The sequence below is a fragment of the Malaclemys terrapin genome, chromosome 4, assembly GCF_027887155.1.
Source record: "Malaclemys terrapin pileata isolate rMalTer1 chromosome 4, rMalTer1.hap1, whole genome shotgun sequence".
Lineage (NCBI taxonomy): Eukaryota > Metazoa > Chordata > Testudines > Emydidae > Malaclemys > Malaclemys terrapin.
In genome coordinates this window covers 106,920,962-106,939,204 of record NC_071508.1, presented here as the reverse complement: position 1 = coordinate 106,939,204, position 18,243 = coordinate 106,920,962, and the positions used below count along the sequence as shown (strand labels likewise).

General features: G+C 41.6%; 1 protein-coding gene across 1 annotated transcript in view; it reads left to right on the top strand.

Annotated features, from left to right (window-relative positions):
- The first annotated feature begins 1,879 nt into the window (after positions 1–1,879).
- Positions 1,880–18,243, top strand: part of BAZ1A (bromodomain adjacent to zinc finger domain 1A) — a 109,474-nt gene continuing 93,110 nt past the window's right edge. Inside the window, exons 1-3 of the mRNA XM_054027108.1 lie at positions 1,880–2,004; positions 2,667–2,815; positions 12,328–12,606. Of these exons, the coding sequence (XP_053883083.1) occupies positions 2,703–2,815; positions 12,328–12,606 (392 nt within the window). The 5' untranslated portion in view covers positions 1,880–2,004; positions 2,667–2,702. The remainder of the gene's footprint in view (positions 2,005–2,666; positions 2,816–12,327; positions 12,607–18,243) is intronic.

Here is an 18,243-nt window from a genome sequence, read left to right as displayed (position 1 = left end):
GAGGAACAAGAGGAGGAAAAGGTGAGAACAAGAGAGAGAGAGGGCAAGGGAATCTGCTTTTGATGTCACAGTTCTATCAACTCATGAATTTTTCATGGATGCCAACCAGTTCTAAAATAATGCAGTACTGACAAGCCCAACCATTCAAAAATCATTATATTGGCTCCAGAATCATTAAATTTTAACAAGTAATTAATTTGGGGCTTATTTTATTTCCTGTCTTTTCAGCCTTCAGGGTGCTCATTTTCAAGCTTTTGTCTGCAACCTTTAGAAACTTTTTCTTAAATTAAAGCTGAGATTCCCATCTAATCATGTCTCCAGGAGTTAGAGCTTTAAGACAGTGATATACTGCAAAATTCACCAAGAAATCACGAGAATTAGCATTGCTGAATGCCATTACCCCAATATTTGTAGTTCAAACACTGTAAGGTTTTGATGCAAAACAGACAAAAACATGATTTCAGAGGAGCTTGCTAAATACTTTTTTTTTTAATGGATTAATTTGCAATCACATCTCTGCCCTTCACTACAAATTAATTTATAATGGAGAGTGGAGGATACTGGCAAATGGAGAAAATAAAAGGGTAGGAAATTTGGAGTGGACTTGGGACAAATCCTATTAATAATTTAAGCTAAACATTTTGTAAACTGACTAAATGCAGGGAATAAACATAACTTAAAATGTCAATGACCAAAACCATATTTTTCACCCAGCAGAATAATTCAAACTCTATGATTCTATATCATGGAAACTTTCATTTAGGCTTTGATCATGCAAATTACACTAGTACAGATAACTGCACCTGCATGAAGTGTCAGCGAAGTCCATGGACTTTTGATAAGCACAGGGGACTATACAAGTGCACGTATTTGCAGGAGCAGGGCTTTAGATTGTAAACTCCTACTTACACACCAATCCTTCAAATACTTATATGCATGTGAATAACCCTACTGAGTTAATAAAGTTATCCATGTATTTTGCAGGACTAGCACCTTACATTTTAAAATCCTCAGGGTATGGCATCTAGCAAACCTGAGTGCTCAATCAATATATTTAAAATACATTTATTTAAATAAAAATCCATTTAAGAACAATAACAACAAGATGTGCTTTAGTAAGGTAGTGCTTGCCTGTCCTTAGACCAGCTGAGCTGAAGGTAGCAGGTCATGCTTTGTGGCCCAGGCACTCCTAAACCATGTATGGGAGTTATACTTGAGAATAATTTTAACCACAGTATACGTCCCTGTTCCACCTGAACTCATACAGAAACATATCATTTTGGTCTTAAATAATGGAAGAGAGACATTTCTCCATAATTGTACTACCAGCACTAAAACCTCTGAGATTGCAATTTGTATGAAAGAGACTATAAAGTACTTTGATATTTTTATCCCTGATGAATTGAGCATGTATTGTGGTCAGTGGCTTTTTCCAAAGTTAAGAAGTCAGCGAGGGTTTTGTGTGAGTGTGCACAGAGAGAATTTTCGAAGTAGCAACAGTGATTTCTGAAGAGAGAAGAAAATGTGACACGGAATTTGAAAGGTCTTTATTCCCGTCTTTGAACACGAACTCCCCTGTTAGCAGTAGCTTTCTCTAGTGTCCAAGTGAGGTGTCATTAAAATCCCAACCTGCTTGGGTACCACACCATGAGGAGGATCCAGGTCTTTGCCCCATATAGGTCACCCACCTCACTCTATAGATCTTTAGGCTGATAATTCAAAAATGGAGGATGAGTCTTCTCAGCCATTAATTAATAATGTAGCTCTCTGTCTTCCTGTGTGACACACGCGAGAAGGCACTGGGCGGCCAATAAAGATGTAGGGTAGAGAAGTGAAAAGCTCCTCCCAGCAGCTCTTCCTCATTGAGCTGAAGAAGTAGATCAAAAACTTCCCAGGAGCTGAGGGGGAAGACAGCAGAGCAAGGGGAGGAAAAGAAGCGAGGAGGAGAGGATCTCTTCATATCCCACCCAGGCAGAAAGGGGTCGGGACGCTATTAAACAGCAGGTAGGCAGGAGAAGGAGAAGACCCCATTATACACCACCCAGACGGGCGGACAAGGAAGTCCCCATTACACACCAGCCGGGAATGAGAAGGGTGACCCCATTATACCCTTCCCGGCAGAGACGCGGGGGGGAGTCCCACTGGACACTAGCCCGGCAGGAAGCGAAGGAGGAAGAGAAGTGATCGCCGCTCCCCCTCCCCCCGCGTTTGCTGTGTAGGGAGGAGGAGGCGGCGGCGAAGGGGGAGTGGAAGTTGGTGTCCGGCCCGGCGTGTGCAGGTCAGAAGCGGGGGAAGGGGGTGACCCTGCGGCCGGGGAACCGGAGGAGACAAAGCGCGATCGCAGCAGCCGGGGTATCCCCGAGCCGAGCACGTTGTGTGACTGGGGGGGAGGGAGCCGCCTCCGCCTGCTGCTCGGCGTCATGGCCCCATTGTGAGGCAGGAGGAGGAGGCGGGGGAGGAAGGATCCGCAGCTCCCTCCTCACAGTCCCAGGCAGGCAGCGGCGTGTCAGGCACACAAAAGGCTGCCGCTGGATCCCCGTGCCGCCGCGACCCGGACTCCTTCCCCGGCTCTCCTGGGGGGAGGGACACGCCGGGCCCCGCTCCCTCCTCCCCAGGCCGCCGCCGCCGCCGCTCGCACTCACGCTCGTTTTCCCTCCAATTTGAAGCGGATCGGGGCAGGAAGGAGCGCGCGGAGCGGGGCGATGCCGCTGCTGCACCGAAAGCCCTTCGTGAGGAAGAAGCCCCCCGCCGACCTGCGGCCCGACGAGCGCGTCTTCTACTGCAGGGTCACCAACGAGATCTTCAGGGACTACGAGTAAGAGACCCCCCTCCCCCCGTGTGTGTCCGCTTCCCCGGGCGGGCCAGGGCAGTTTAACCTCCCGAACGGCTGCTGACATCTGGGGTGGGAGGGGATTCCCCGCTCGGCGCCCCGGGGACCCTCCGCTGGGAGCGCTGTGGCCGGCGAGCCGTACTCCTCTCCGGCGGGGGGGGTGCCCCCGGAGACCGGGGGAATCCCCTCACCCCCGGGGTCTCGTCAGGGTTAGGGAAGGGAGGTCACTCGCCGCCCCTCCGCCGGCCGGGGCTCCGTGGGGCGGCGGGGAAGCAGCTGGCCGAGCTGCCCCGCGTGCGTTGTCATCGGCCGCGGGCCGCCAGAGGCGGCGGGGAAGTGAAAGTTGAGCGGGCGGCAGTAAGTGCCTGGCCCGGCCCCCTGCTCCTTCGGGGGAGCCGGAGCCGCATGTCGGCGGCTACTAGGCCTCGGTGTGTGCACCAGCCCCTTGAGCAGGGGCACAACGGTCACCGGGCCGCCGGCACTGAACCGCCGCGCGCCTAACTCTGCGGCGGCCGGGCCGCGGTTTAAATAACGCCGCGGGGGAGCGGCGGCCCCTGCTGCGGGGGGAGCAGCCTGACATGTGCTAGCCTCACTATTGTTGTCGTAGCAGCCGGGCCGGGGTGGCGCAGCATGTGGAGTCAACTCAGCCTCCCCCCCGACACTTAACCCCTTGTTCTCGCCTGGGGTTGCTGCGCCTCTGCGGGTAGCCCCTGGCGTCGCCCCCGCCAGCTCCAGTGCACTGCCGGGTTGGGAGCTGCTGGGTGACCGTTTGAACTCCCTCCCAGCTCCCGGTCTTGAACGTGCCTTGCCCCAGCGGTTGCCGTTGCTCGGGCGCCTAAGCAATAGGAGGGGGGTTCTTTCATCACACAGCTTTGCAGCCCTGAGACTCGTCCTTTGCGGTTGAGGAGGATTGCTGGGGACGGAAGATGTTGCATCTGTCCTTGAGGGCATTAATATCAGGGGTATTATGGTAGCATCTTTAATCCCAAACACTTTGCAGGCTCTCTGCTCAAAGCAGCCTCTTAAGGTCTTCTATGGCTCCCCTTAATAAGTAACTGAGCTTCTCCATGTCAAAGGAAGACCGACTTAATGCAGTAAAAAAACACCCCAAACAAACCCAACATGGTTACAAATAATACACTTGCCCCTCAGGTTCCCCCTCCAATATTTATAGTTTTACAATAATTTTTCTATTTTTAAAAAATGTTTCTTTCCCCTGTTTTTGTGTTAAAGACCAATCGAGATTGTGAAACAAAGTGTTGTCATATGTACAAGGTATATTAAAAAAGCAGAGACAATTATTATTTTTTATTTTTTAATATATATACATGCAGTCTAGCAAGATTAAACCAGAAATACTTTCATTTGCAACATATGAAATTAGAGCACACCTAAGTCTTCTCATGCTTGGACTTGTTTTTGCTACTCAAATAGACTTCACCTAACAAAACCTTAAGAGAAGTTGGATTAAGTACTTTTGAAAGGGTTTTCTGAGCAAAGCAGTGGAGGAGAGAATTTAAAAACAAAAGCCCTAAAGAAGGTTTATTAAGAAGTGTAGTTTGGAAGTGTTTGCATTAAGGTCTCAAGGATGTAAAGGGCAGGAACCTAAGAACCCACGTTTTTCTGCAGAACATAAAACTTCTCATAATTCCATTACTTTTAAAGTTTCTTTTATAAATTAGAATTATTGTTATCACAGTATTGTAACTGACTCTCATTGACATCCCAGGTGCATTGAAGAGGTGTGAAGATTAAAAAAATAAGAATGTCACTCATTCTTTGGAAAGGGCCAGATTCCGTTTTTCAATCTGGTTTGTAGGCTGGAGGATAAATTTTGGATTACATACTACACTCAGGTCGCAATGAATCTTCCCCCAGATCGGATGATACTTTGCATATATATTCAGGGATTGAATATGGCCTTCATGTACTAACTAAACTTTCAGTTACTATTTATCATATTAGATATCACTCAGTAGGAAAATATTCTCTCACTTTCTGGACCTCTGCTATTTCTGCACTCGCCTGTTCTCCTGTATCTGTTTCTCTTCCCCTTGCTTTGTCTCTGTTGGTGTTTAGGCTGGAAGAAAAGATGGTATGTTTTTAGTTTGGTTTGTTTTTTTAAAAATCAAGGTAGCCAATATGATTTGAAACATCACTTAACAACTTGTATAGTCATAGTTTAACATCTTTAAAATTGTGTTAGCTGGTTGTGGTGTACCCTAACTGAGAGTGGTGTTTAAAAGTGCATTAGCTAACATGTTTGGAAAACCTACCTTTCTTCCTTCTCTGTACATGGCCAATGAGATTTATGAGGGCTGGGGAGTTCACACTTTCCAGACCATTGTTTGTTTTATGCTCTGTGCAGTTGGGAAGACAACATTGCCTCAGTGTACACTCACTTTGTATTTAGGTTACTTTTGCAACCATAAGATGTAGAATTTTTTTTTTTTTTTTTTTTAAGTCCAGATTACACAGAATCTGAATTGGCCACATAAATACATCATATAGGCTGGATCTAGCACATTAGGTATTAAGACACCTCAGTTTACATTATGTGCTTAAGAGTTGGTATTACTGCAAGTTTGCACAAACAACAAACTTGGAAATCATCTGGCTGCAAATTTACTTTTATAATTACTATTAGCAGCAGTAATAGAGATGTATTTCTTACATTTTTGTATCATCCCTTTATTATTGGACAGCTGTCACGATAACAACCAATGCATGTAGAACTCAGCAGGACTAACATTTTAAAAAGACTTTTTTTAGTGATCTAGAACTTATTATTTCACCCTATTGGAAAATATTTCATAATTCTGTAATCTACAAAAGAGGGGTTGTGCAGGGAGATGGCAAAATTTGCAGGTGGCACAGTTATTTAGGGTTATCAAGACTAGAGAGGACTGGAAATCTTTAGTGATACCTATCAAAGCTGTGGAATTAAACAGTAGGATGGCAGATTAAATTCAGTATTGACGGTTGCAAGATATTGCATGCTGGAAGGAATAATTTAAATTATTCGCATACCTTGCTAGTAGTAGTAGGCATCCTTCAGTCTTGAGAGACCATAGATATGCACCCTGAGAGGTAAAGAATTTACTCAGTTGGTTTTATGGCAGCCATGGCTGCGGCTGAAGAGAGTCACTCGAGAGAGTGATTTTCTATTGCATCTGTCACATTTAAAGGTGGTGTTTCGACCCTTTGGGCTCCAACTTCTGTGAGCTCTTTTCTCCTCTGCTAAACTGGACTGCTTCCTCTCGTAACTCTGGAGACCTTTGTTAAGCTCTTGTTTCCAAAGGCTGTGGTCCTGAGTATGATTTTCCCAGTTATCCACATCCATGTCCATTTCTTTGAGGTCTCGCTTGCAAACGTCCTTGAAACGGAATTTTGGGCATCCTTTGCGTCTTTTTTCAGATGCCAATTCTCTGTAGAGGATGTCCTTTGAGATGTGCCCATCATTCATCACACATACCCAAGCCATCATAGGTGTCTCTGTTTGAGGAGTATTTTCATGCTGGGTATACTGGCCCGCTTGAGCACCTAAGTGTTGGTGACTCTGTCTCTCCAGGAGATTTCAAAGATTTGACAAAGGCAATGCATATGAAAGCTGTTAAGCCTCTTTTCCTGATGAGAGTATAAGGTCCATGCCTTGCTCCAGTACAAAAGTGTGCTGATAACACATACACAAAAATCTTTTGTGTTTTCTGTCTGTTTAGACCTTAATAGGTTCTAAATTAACTGTAACAGTTCAGGAAAAAGATCTGAGTATCACTGTGGACAGTTCAATGAAAACCACCTCTTGGTACGTAGCGGCATCTGAAAAAACAAATGCTAGGATGCATGAGAAATGGAATGGAAAAATTATAAAGCCCTTTAAAAATTGGTGGTACTATCTGGTAGAATGTGAGGTGCAGAGCCGTGCAATGTTTCTTCCATATGAAGAGAGACTGAAAAGACTGGGAATGTTTAGTACAGAGAGGAGAAATAAAGAGGAGACAAGAGAGAGATACAAAATAATGAACGGTATAAAGAGAGTAGTTGGGGCACTTCTGTTTGCCCTGTCTAATAATATAAGAACAATGGGACACTTGGTGAAATTGAAGGTCAGCATATTTGAAACTGATCGTGAAACTGATTTGAAACACTTTTTACTCAACTGCACAATCAGCCAGTGGAACACATAGACACGAGATATTATTGATGCCAGTAGTTTAGCAGAATTCCAAAAATGTGTAAATGGATAATGAGAGCATACATAGTTACATTACGGTGTTGGTATATTATTTTTTAAAGAGAAACCCAGAATTTTGGAATATATTCTTCAGGGAATATCTAATCTCTAACTAAGGAGTTTAGGAAGAAACTGTAGGCAGATGAGTCCATAACTGCTCACTTTGGGATATTTTGTACATTTCATATTGACCCCTTTTGAAGATAGGATATTTTGGAACACAGGAAATGCCATTCACACTAGCATCCTTGTAAGTCAGTATCCTAACATCATGCCTATGTGTACATTGTATGTTAGATGCCGATAGGGATCCATATTTAAAAAAAAAAAAGAGAGTTTTTCTTTTTTCTTTTCTAAATTCAGGATAATCATTTATTTTTTACCCTTTACATTGGGTTTAGCATATGTCAGGATGAAGTAACATTTTGCAATATTTGATGCTTGTGTTTTTAATTCTGTTTTAAGTAAACTTTCTTTCCTTAGCATTTTAAACTTTCTAAAAAAAGAAATTGACTTGAAATAAGCTTATTCTTAGACACACTCAACAATAAAAACATATATTTAGTAGGTCTTGGGGTAAGAGGAAACATTTGAATATGTTCAATTTAATCAGAACCACACACACCATTTTGGCCGTTGCACAAGGCTGCAGAAACTCCTAAATCAGGCTTCTGCGGCCTTTCACAAAGATTCTCAGTGCAGAAACTGGATGCAATTTCTTTTTTTTTTTTTAATTGAATCTGGCTCATAATAAATCCTTTTTACTTATTTAGTAACAGGATTGAACTACTTTTCAAGGCTTTTGCCCAGGATTTTGTCAATGGGTTTATTCTTGCATAAAAAGTTAACTTTTACATTGCTAATACTTTGTACATTTATAAATATAAATACAAACATGCCATTCAAATTCATGGTTTAGCATAAAGGCTTCCAACAAAAGGAACTCCAACTTAGTCCTCTGGATTGCAACTTGATTTTTGCTACTGTGGAACCCCTGGAGGTCAAATGGGGTTTACGTAGGTTGAAGGGTCCATTCTAATGGGCCTCAACTGCCATTCCATGTGAACTTCATCCTAATATGTTCAGGTGCAGAGCTCTTGGAAAAGTTGGTGATCTTAAAATGCCATATATGTCACAGCTTTTCAACATAAAGGGATGTAATAAGGACACAATTGCAATTTTAACTCTAATTGTATTTGCTTTTGTGAAGTTAAATGCAACATGAAGTATGCTCAATCAAACCTTTTATTTTTCTATTTCTTTTAATACAGAATATTGTAACTACCACTACTTAGCTGTATTGGTAGCTTCTATTTACATAACTGCAATGGCACAAAGATGCCTCCATGGAGCAGGAGTGCAGGAATATTAAAAATCTATTGACATGATGTTGGATTTTTGTTCTATCAGACCCAGTTTCAGTGAAATCCTTAATATGTTACAATAACATGTTAATGGCCTGTGCCATAAATTATCTGTCTGATGTGCTGTTTGTAGCCGCTACCTAAAGTTAAGGGATGCTGCCAAGATTAAATGTAATCAGTTTTTTAAAGTGAGAGAGCTGAAAGGTAGTTTCAGGGACTTTGCCTACTCCTGTGTCTTTGTGACTATTTTGATGGTTTTATAAGCACATTTACTTTTTTCTGCAAATGATTTCTTTCTCCATGCTGATGTGTGGAAAAACCCACACTAAACAAAAGAGTAAACTAACTACCGAGAAACAGGATACACAAAGTGTTGTTGTAGAGTAACTGAAAAAAAATTTTTCCCCCCTCAAATCTGTTTCGTTCATGGTAATCTGAGCTTTCACTTGTAACAAATTTACTTGTAGATTTTACTTGAGAGATGTGTGGGTTTTTTTTTTTTTCTTTCTTTTTTTAAGTTGAAGGTGTCATTTAAATCAGTGAATCTCAAACTAGGGCTGCCGCTTGTTCAGGGAAAGCCCCTGACGGACCGGGCCGGTTTGTTTACCTGCCGTGTCCGCAGGTTCGGCCGATCGCGGCTACCACAGGCCGTGGTTCGCCACTCCAGGCCAATGGGGCCTGCAGGAAACGACGCAGGCCGAGGGATGCGGCAGGTAAACAAACTGGCCCGGCCCAACAGGGGCTTTCCCTGAACAAGCGGCTGCCCTAGTTTGAGAACCACTGATTTAAATAAAAGAAGAACAGGAGTACTTGTGGCACCTTAGAGACTAACAAATTTATTAGAGCATAAGCTTTCGTGGACTACAGCCCACGAAAGCTTATGCTCTAATAAATTTGTTAGTCTCTAAGGTGCCACAAGTACTCCTGTTCTTCTTTTTGCGGATACAGACTAACACGGCTGCTACTCTGAAAACTGATTTAAATAACATGTCTGTCCCCACCACTCCCTCACAAAAAGGTAGCAGCCCTGAAAGGGACACTGTCAATTTGATTTTTATGTTTCAAGTGAACAAATTTTTAAAAACTCCAGTTTCTGATAGTGCCTCTTTTAAATAGTATATCCTGAAACTTTTTTAAAATAATTACTGTATATACTCGATCATTAGCCGGTTCATTTATAAGCCAACCCCCCCCCCCCCCCCCCAAGATGGATAAGTAAAAAAATGTTATGACCCATTCGTAAGCTGACCCTATAATTCAGGGGTCAGCAAACTTTGGCTCCCGGGCCATCAGGATAAGCTGCTGGCGGGCCGAGATGGTTTGTTTACCTCGAGCATTCGCAGGCACGGAGGTAAATCTAAGTAAACAAAGTGTCCCGGTGCGCCAGCTGCTTACCCTGACGGGCCAGGACAGCAACTGGTGGGGAAACGTTTTGGGGGGGAAGAAGCTGGGGGTCAGGGGAGTAACCTCTGTGACCACCCCCCACATGAACCCACCCCCCACACTCTCCCCAGGCCATCCCTTCCCACCTATTCTGCGGAGGGCCAGGGGACGATGTCTCTGGCCTGGGTGGAGTTGCTCCGGCAGGCTGGGCAGTGCGGCTGCAGCCTGCTTCGGCAGGCCAGACCAGGCAGCGCGGCCGCAGCATGTTTCAGCTGGCTGGGCTGGGCGGCACGGCTGCAGTGTGCTCCGGCGGGTCGAGTGGTGCAGCTACAGCCTGCTCTGGGGGGCGGGGCTGAGCGGCATGGCTGCAGCCTGCCAGCCCCCTGCTTCAGAGGCTGGGGAGAGAGCAGTGTGGCCAGAAGCGGAGAGACTCTGGTCCCGCCGCTGGCTCTGCTGGCTGTGCTGCTTCTCCTTGCTCCCTCTGTTCGGGGGAGGGGCTCTGTCCCATCTCTCCCTCTCTATACCCATTCATAAGCTGACCTCCTTCTCTGGTGCTTCCATTTTTTACTAAAAAAAAAATCAGCTTATGAATGAGTATATACAGTAGTTTGGAAAAAAAAAAAAAAATTCTCATCGCCAGTTGATAATTCTAAGAATTTCCTCAGCAAAGGAAGAACTAGGGGATTGACAGGGAGATAGTGGAACTATACACCAAAGGCTCCAGTCCTGCAAAGATTTAGTAAATATTTATATGCATTTAAGACTACTCCTAGTGTAAAAATTAAGTGCATGCATTAGTCTTTGAAGAATTGGGACCAAAGATGCTGTGAAATGCACAAAGTAGAGAAACTGGTGTTCTTTTAAGGAAGCTTTCCTAATGTGTGGGAAGCCCCCATTTTGAAGGCATGGGGAGGACTAGCTGGGAGACACAGCCAGACTCAATTGTCATGTAGAGTCTCAGCTTTCATGTACACAGTGTTTGTGTCTAGCTGTTATGGTTGCAATGCAAACTTTGAAAAGGTGAAGCAAATGTAACTGATCCACAGATGTCTGCCTGAGTGTGTAAAGAGCCTAAAACAATAGCTCTGAGGCGTGAGCTGCCCCATTCACTTAATTGGGTGCTAACTCAGATGACAATGATAATACTTTAAATGTCACCCTTAACTGTTTCACTCATCATCAAAGCATGCAAAAAAAAAAGTATCACATTATGAAGATGTATATCCCAAAGTATGGAGTGTACACCCTGAGGATGGGGCATGATAGATTAGCTGAAATGACACAGAAGATGTTAAATTTGTCGTGTGTCTTAATTTATAACAACACACGATAAGGTTGCAGGGGGGAGGGGAGGCGGCAATGATTGGTTTCATTAGGCTGAAGTGGTCCTCAGTTTTTAAATGTTTAGGAAACACTGCATTAAGGAATACGTATTTAAAGGCACACTGTCAAACTTAGTTGATCCACATTATGTGATGTATTTTAACATAACTATAATCTACTAAATGGCTTTGATTCTACATTTACTTAAAAAAAATCAACTATTCCATCTAGAAATTAATTTAACAAACCACTATTTTTGCCAGGTTCATCAAAAATATTGTGATGGGCTCACCCTGCAACAGCTGTTGAATAATCAATACTGTAGAAATTATGCTGGTGTTCTAAACAGGAAGTAAACAAGAATAACCATGGTAATTTCAGTATTAATTGGAACACAAGAGGGGAAGAAAAATCAATATTTGCCAAATTGAAAAGGGGTATGGGAAGAATCCGCAAAAAAAATATTTTAATGCTTTTATAAGAGCAATGCAAACAGTGAAAGCACAAAAACTATTTAAAAGAAGTGTTATTTTTTAACTTCCCCATTGATGGGCCAGAACACTCAAAAGCATTTAAGAGTTTTGACTGCTGAAAAGCAAACTGGAACTTAAATGAATTAAAAACATTTTAAGAAAAAAAAATTGCCAGACTATTTTATACTTGTACAATTTTAGATGCTGATTTTGTAAGCATATAAATGGGGTGGTGGTGTTAAATTTACACCCATGAGTAGTCTCATTGAACTCAGTGGGACTACTCCGATATATACAATTACTCATGTATGTGCGCTTCTTTGCAGGGCCTAAGGGCCTGACACTGCCCAGTTAAAATCAGAGGGAGTTTTGCTGCATGTAGACTGTAGTGAGAACAAGTTTTGGCCCTACAGTAGTAGATTTATTAAACACTGAAATATTGGGTTGAACAGAAGTGGCAAAATGACCCTTTAAGTATTCCATCATGAAGTGGGAGCCAATAATAACGTGTTCTAAATATACTGTAATGTCTGTAATTTAAGTCTGGCGATACTACAATCTACAACTCGAACAGAAGCAGTGCAATGTTTAAATTTTAGATGTGTAAAGAGTGTTTTTCACTTAGTTGATTGAAAACACGTCACACCATATTAACTGTGACTAAACTGTAGGTGTTGGGTAGAATTCTATTCACTCTTTTTCTTTTTTTCTTCATTATAGTGACTTTTTTGAACGCACCATTCTGTGTAACAGCCTTGTATGGAGCTGTGCTGTCACAGGTAAACCTGGACTCACATATCAGGAAGCACTGGAATCAGAAAAGAAAGCCAGACTTAATCTCCAGAGTTTTCCAGAGGCACTCATAGTTCCAGTTCTGTATTTGGCTACCCTAACCCATCGCTCACGACTTCATGAAATCTGTGATGAAATCTTTGCTTATGTCAAGGATCGATATTTTGTTGGCGAAACAGTGGAAGTAGTTAGAAATAATGGTGCAAGGTAAACACATTTTATATATATTATTCATTAAATATGTGTTACTGTATATGTATTTTTATTATTTACTTATTCATGTATTTATTTTTACAAAACTTGGGGTTATGAATTCTGTAACAAGCTATTTGTAGGACAAGTACAATGACTCTTGCTAGCCATGTGATTAATGCTGTTTATTGTGTTACTAGTGCCTAGGGTTGGATTCCTGGGCTCAGTTTCTCATTCCTTGGCTTGGCAGTTACTGTGGTTGCTGGAGGCAGCACATCCAGCCCCTTGGCATTTTTTTCCAGAGCGGCCCTATTGATGCTGAAGTAACATTGATGTGTTCTGAAGGAATTCCCATTCAGCCCTCTGTCAAGGAAAGCCACTGCAGTGCACAGAGTTGGCTGGCGTTCGGGTGGTTTGACATCCATTAAGGTCCAAAAAACATGCTGTGTGATCAAAGGTTACTTGAATGGAACACAGGAAAATGTTTGCAAATTATCGTGATTTTTGAGTGGAAAAATTATATAAACTTTGGTGACAAACTATTAGTTGATGTACTAGGTAACAGATTTACGAAAATTTGGAGTGAGATGTAATTATCAACTAGGGAACGTTATGAATGACTGCTAAACACTTCCTCAAAGACTTCTTTGATAAGTCTTGTGAAGTGAAGTAGTGTGGAAGTCACCAAATGGTATTTTTGTACCCCCAAAGAGGCAAAGTTTTAGAAAGGGAAATAAGCAATTTAAGCTGGGTTATCCAAGTTTCGTAATTGGTGGACTAAAAACACTTCCATTCCAAGAGTATTAGTTTGTTACAGGAACATGCTCAGAAAAGTGAGGAATGGTGAGAGAGGGATATAATATTTGGTCATTCCAGGGTGCACATATTTTTCTATAGGTTTTTAAAGCTGTTTCAGCTCATACTGTATATACGAACATGTTATGTGCTGCTAACAATGCTTCTTTTTGGTACTATTTTTGTATGAGTTACAGAAGCTTTTAGTTAAGGGAATGAGTGGTGAGGCCACTACTATTAAGGGTTTGGAGAAATCCTGAATTTTAAAGGTATTTTTCTCAGATGTGATCACTTTCATATTTGAATCCATTAGTTTATACTTAGCTATAAGTGTGTTAGTTGGGTTGAATTTTCCCTTACATTGTTTCTCTGAAGGGACCAGGAAATGTTCTTAATTTCAAGTCATAAAGTTTTCATTTAAGTCCCAATCCTGCAAAGATTTCCACATGCTTAAATTTACACACTGAATAGTCCCATTGATGGGAATACTCGGAGTGTAAATTTAAGCATATGTATACATTTTTGCTGGATTGGGCCTTTGTCCTGTTGGGGGTGAGGCAAGCTTCGCCATGCCATGAAGTAGTCGGATGGCATGACACAGCAGCCTGTGGATGCCGTGACATCTGTGGCAAAACCCTGCATATGTTAGAGGGGACAGGGTCTGCATATTTATTGGAGGCCCGCCCTTTCATATGATTCCTGGCTTTGCCTTTTTTCCATGGCAGTACAGATACAGAAATAGTTGTACTATGTAGTGGAAATATTTGATTAAAATCCTAATTAAAATACGAGTCCATGTGCTCCAGTGGAATATTGGCGAATTCAGATGTCTCTGAATTTGTCAAATAAGCACTCTCATATTGTCGTCTTCTTGGGCCTGGTCTACACCCCTGACTGATGTAGCTATGCCGGCCTAACCTCAGTGTGGGGGTAGCTATGTCAGTGGAAGAATGCTTCCATCAACACATTGTTCAAGGAGGTGATGTTCCTGCTCAGATACGAAAAACTGCTTCTGTCAGTGTAGACTGCATCTATGCTATGGGATTATGGCGGCGCAGCTACGGTTAAGTAACTAAGCCGGTATAGTGTAGATATACTCTCAGAGACTCTACCTCTACCCAGGGGTATGTACTGGGCCCAGTCCTATTTAAGATATTCATAAATGATCTGGAAGAAGTGATAAACAATGAGGTGGCAAAATTTGCAGATGATACAAGACTACTCAAGATAGTTAAGTCCCAAGCAAACTGCGAAGAGCTACAAAAGGATCTCTCAAAACTGGGTGGTGACTGGGCAACAAAATTGCAGGTAAAATTCAGTGGTGATAAATGCAAAGTAATGCACGTTGGAAAACATAATCCCAGCTATACATATAAAATGATGGGGTCTAAATTAGCTGTTACCACTCAAGAAAGAGATCTTGGAGTCATTGTGGATAGTTCTCTGAAAACATCCACTCAATGTGCAGCAGCAGTCAAAAAAGCGAACAGAATGTTGGGAATCATTAAAAAAGGGATAGATAATAAGACAGAAAATATCATATTGCCTCTATATAAATCCATGGTACGCCCACATCTTGAATACTGTGTGTGAATGTGGTCGCCCCATCTCAAAAAAGATCTATTGGAATTAGAAAAGGGCAACTAAAATGATTAGGGGTATGGAACGGCTCCTGTATGAGGAGAGATTAATAAGACTGGGACTTTTCAGCTTGGAAAAGAGGCGACTAAGGGGGGATCTGATAGAGGTCTATAAATAAGGAAATGTTATTTCCTCCTCATAACACAAGAACTAGGGGACCACCAAATGAAATTAATAGGCAAGAGGTTTAAAACAAACACAAGAAAGTATTTTTTTCACACAACACACAGTCAACCTGTGGAACTCCTTGCCAGAGGATGTTGTGAAGGTCAAGACTATAACGGGGTTCAAAAGGGAGCTAGATAAATTCATGGAAGATAGGTCCATCAATGGCTATTAGCCAGGAATGGCAGGGATGGTGTCCCTAGCCTTTGTTTGCCAGAAGCTGGGAATGGGCGACAGGATGGATCATTTGATGATTACCCGTTCTGTTCATTCCCTCTGGGGCACCTGGCATTGGCCACTGTCGGAAGACAGGATACTGGGCTAGATGGACCTTTGGTCTGACCCAGTATGGCCATTCTTATGTTCTTATATCACATCATTAGTCTTAGTTGAGCACTAGTTCTAATGTTGCAAATTACTTGAGCTTGTTTTGTGTGGGGCGATGGTTGATCTCCTCTGTCTCTTAGTTGTAGACTTTAGGCTTGGCTTAGCTGATGGTCAGAGATTTTCACTCCACCTTCTCTGGATGTCTGGTTCAAGAAAGAGAGCAGAATACAACTTCAGGAGGTGGTGTTGGGGCGGGAGAATGTCCTTCCTTTCTTTCCTCATGGTTAGTCTTTTTAGGGTTCAGTGTCCCCTTGCTTTGCCTTGGGGACTACCTTTGTCTAATTCAGGGTTCTAACATGTTGGCTATAGCTCAGTGTGGACCAATAATCTGGTATCTTGATCTGAAGTCATTGCAGAATATTCCTATCTGAGGTGGACACTTTCTTGCAAAGTGCTTGTGATCACCAACAGAATGCCCTTTCTGGAAGTGGACATGTGAGAGGCCCATGTGAGAAGAAGTTGGCAACACTTTCTATCAAATGGAATAAGGCCCATTCTCACCTTGCTAAATACAATGTTAACCATCAATTACCCTTTCACATATTTCCATTTGTTTCTTGTGACAGCTAGTGAGCATGATAAGGGAAAATGTTCAGTTGAAAAGTAGATGCGTAATTGGTTAATGCAACTACAGACAAAGTTTGCTGCCTTGTTTCTTTACAGGATGAAATTCGGAGTCCTTTTCACATTTCCGTTTAGAGGTTAATGCACCACATTTATGCATATATAATGCTCTCCTGTAAAATGTTTGTTCATTTCACTTTGAGAATAAATTGAAATATTGAGCTATTGTTCTGATCAAATTGCAATATAAGTTTATCTCTGAATAATTGGATTTGCCTCAGTAAGTGTTGCATTTTATCTGAATTTTAATAATTTAGGAGAATTTTCATTCATTTTTAATTCAAAGGTGACTGACAAAAAACAAGCATATTTTAATTAATAATGCTGGTGTATGAATTAGAGTGTGGAACTACAAAATACACTCAGATTTTAGCTATACTCCTGAAATTAATGTTATCTTTTTAAATGACTAATAAAAGATTGAATTAAAGGCTGGCAAGAAAAATTTTAGGTAAAAAGTCTGTTTCCACTAAGACCTAAGCCGTTCAAGTTTGTCTATTCTTAAACATATGAGCATGAATTGTGTATTTTGTAAAATTAACTATTATACATGCACTAAGGCTGATAGTCTAGAATAGTAGTCCTGCATGGCTTATATTGGAGATCCAAGTTACCTCTTTAAAATGCATGGCAAACAAAGTGCAAAAATCATGTTACTGCTGAAGTATCTCTCTGTTTGGAGTCATATAATTAAACAGTATGGGGGGGACATAAGTTATTCCCCTTTTACAGCAGTTGACTGTTAATTGGACCTTGGCCTATATTTTCAAAGTATTGCATGGGATCGTTAAGTGTAGAAGTCCATGTTATGTATAAATAATATTACAGTTAATAAAAGGATTTATGTGTATTGATCCTCTTGTCTAGCTTCGAAAATTTAGCAAAACATTTACAATTTTTCTGCTAACATAATTGTCTGAAAACTTTTTTGCTGAAAGTTTCAAAAAATCTAGTCTGAGGCAGATGCCCAGCATATAAAATTTCTGCCCAGACAATTTAAATTGGGCAGTTATAAACAATTATGGAAAATGTAGGTAACCTTAACTATAGGCATTGCTACCAGTGCTGCCTGTAATTCTGTTACCTTGTTAAACTGTTTGGGATCCGAAATCTTTATATTTTCAAAGCAATTTAGTTTCTTCTTCCTGTTGTTTCAATTCTATTCCAGTTTTAGTGAAAAGAATGTTTAAAATTAAACCTAGAATAATATTTACTGCTAAAGGTAATGAATTAAGATATAAAATTGTGAACTAAAACATTAACAACCTGTATGTCTCACTGAGACAGAAGGAAAACGGACACTGGGATTATCCCCAGTTTCTTTGAAAAAATATTCTGGGATCTTAAATTTCCATCTTGCACTTTACCAGAAGAAGGTCTTCTGTTTTAACTTCTCACCTAAACGGTGACATGTCTCACAGTACTAGATCCATTTAGTTCTACCTTGTGGTGTCAATACTTATACAGGATATGTTTCTAACCAGCTTACTGAATTCTGAGTCCTGGTAAGATGCTTGAAACTTGGAAGTTTATGGCAGGAGTGACATGCTGCTGGAAATAGCAGTGTGCACCCTGGGCCAAATTGCAACCAAAATAATATGATTCTGTAGTTCAACCCAGTCCACTGAGCTATGTGGCCTGTTCCTGATTTCAGTGGAAACTAGGAGCCAATATACCTTTGAGGATCGGTCCTAGGAGTTATGCTGCTAAATTCAGTGGAATAGGGTTGGGTCCAAGGTATAGTTTTAATATTTAATTGATTGTAATTAAGCATGAGTCTTCTGAGACTTTGGTATTACAAACAATATAATGGCCTCCTTTGCTGGGGTGAATAAATCGGTAGTCTATAAGTCTACAGGGCCATTGGCACTGATTTGGAAGGTGAAGTTGTTGTTCAACCTGCATTTTAGTTTTTCTTAGTTTTTGTCAAAGGTAATTTATACAGTGCCCTCCCCTTGCCCATTGAGGCACATGGGATACTGTACAACAATAACAATATAACTTAATTTATAATAAACACCCCAAACCAAAATTACATAG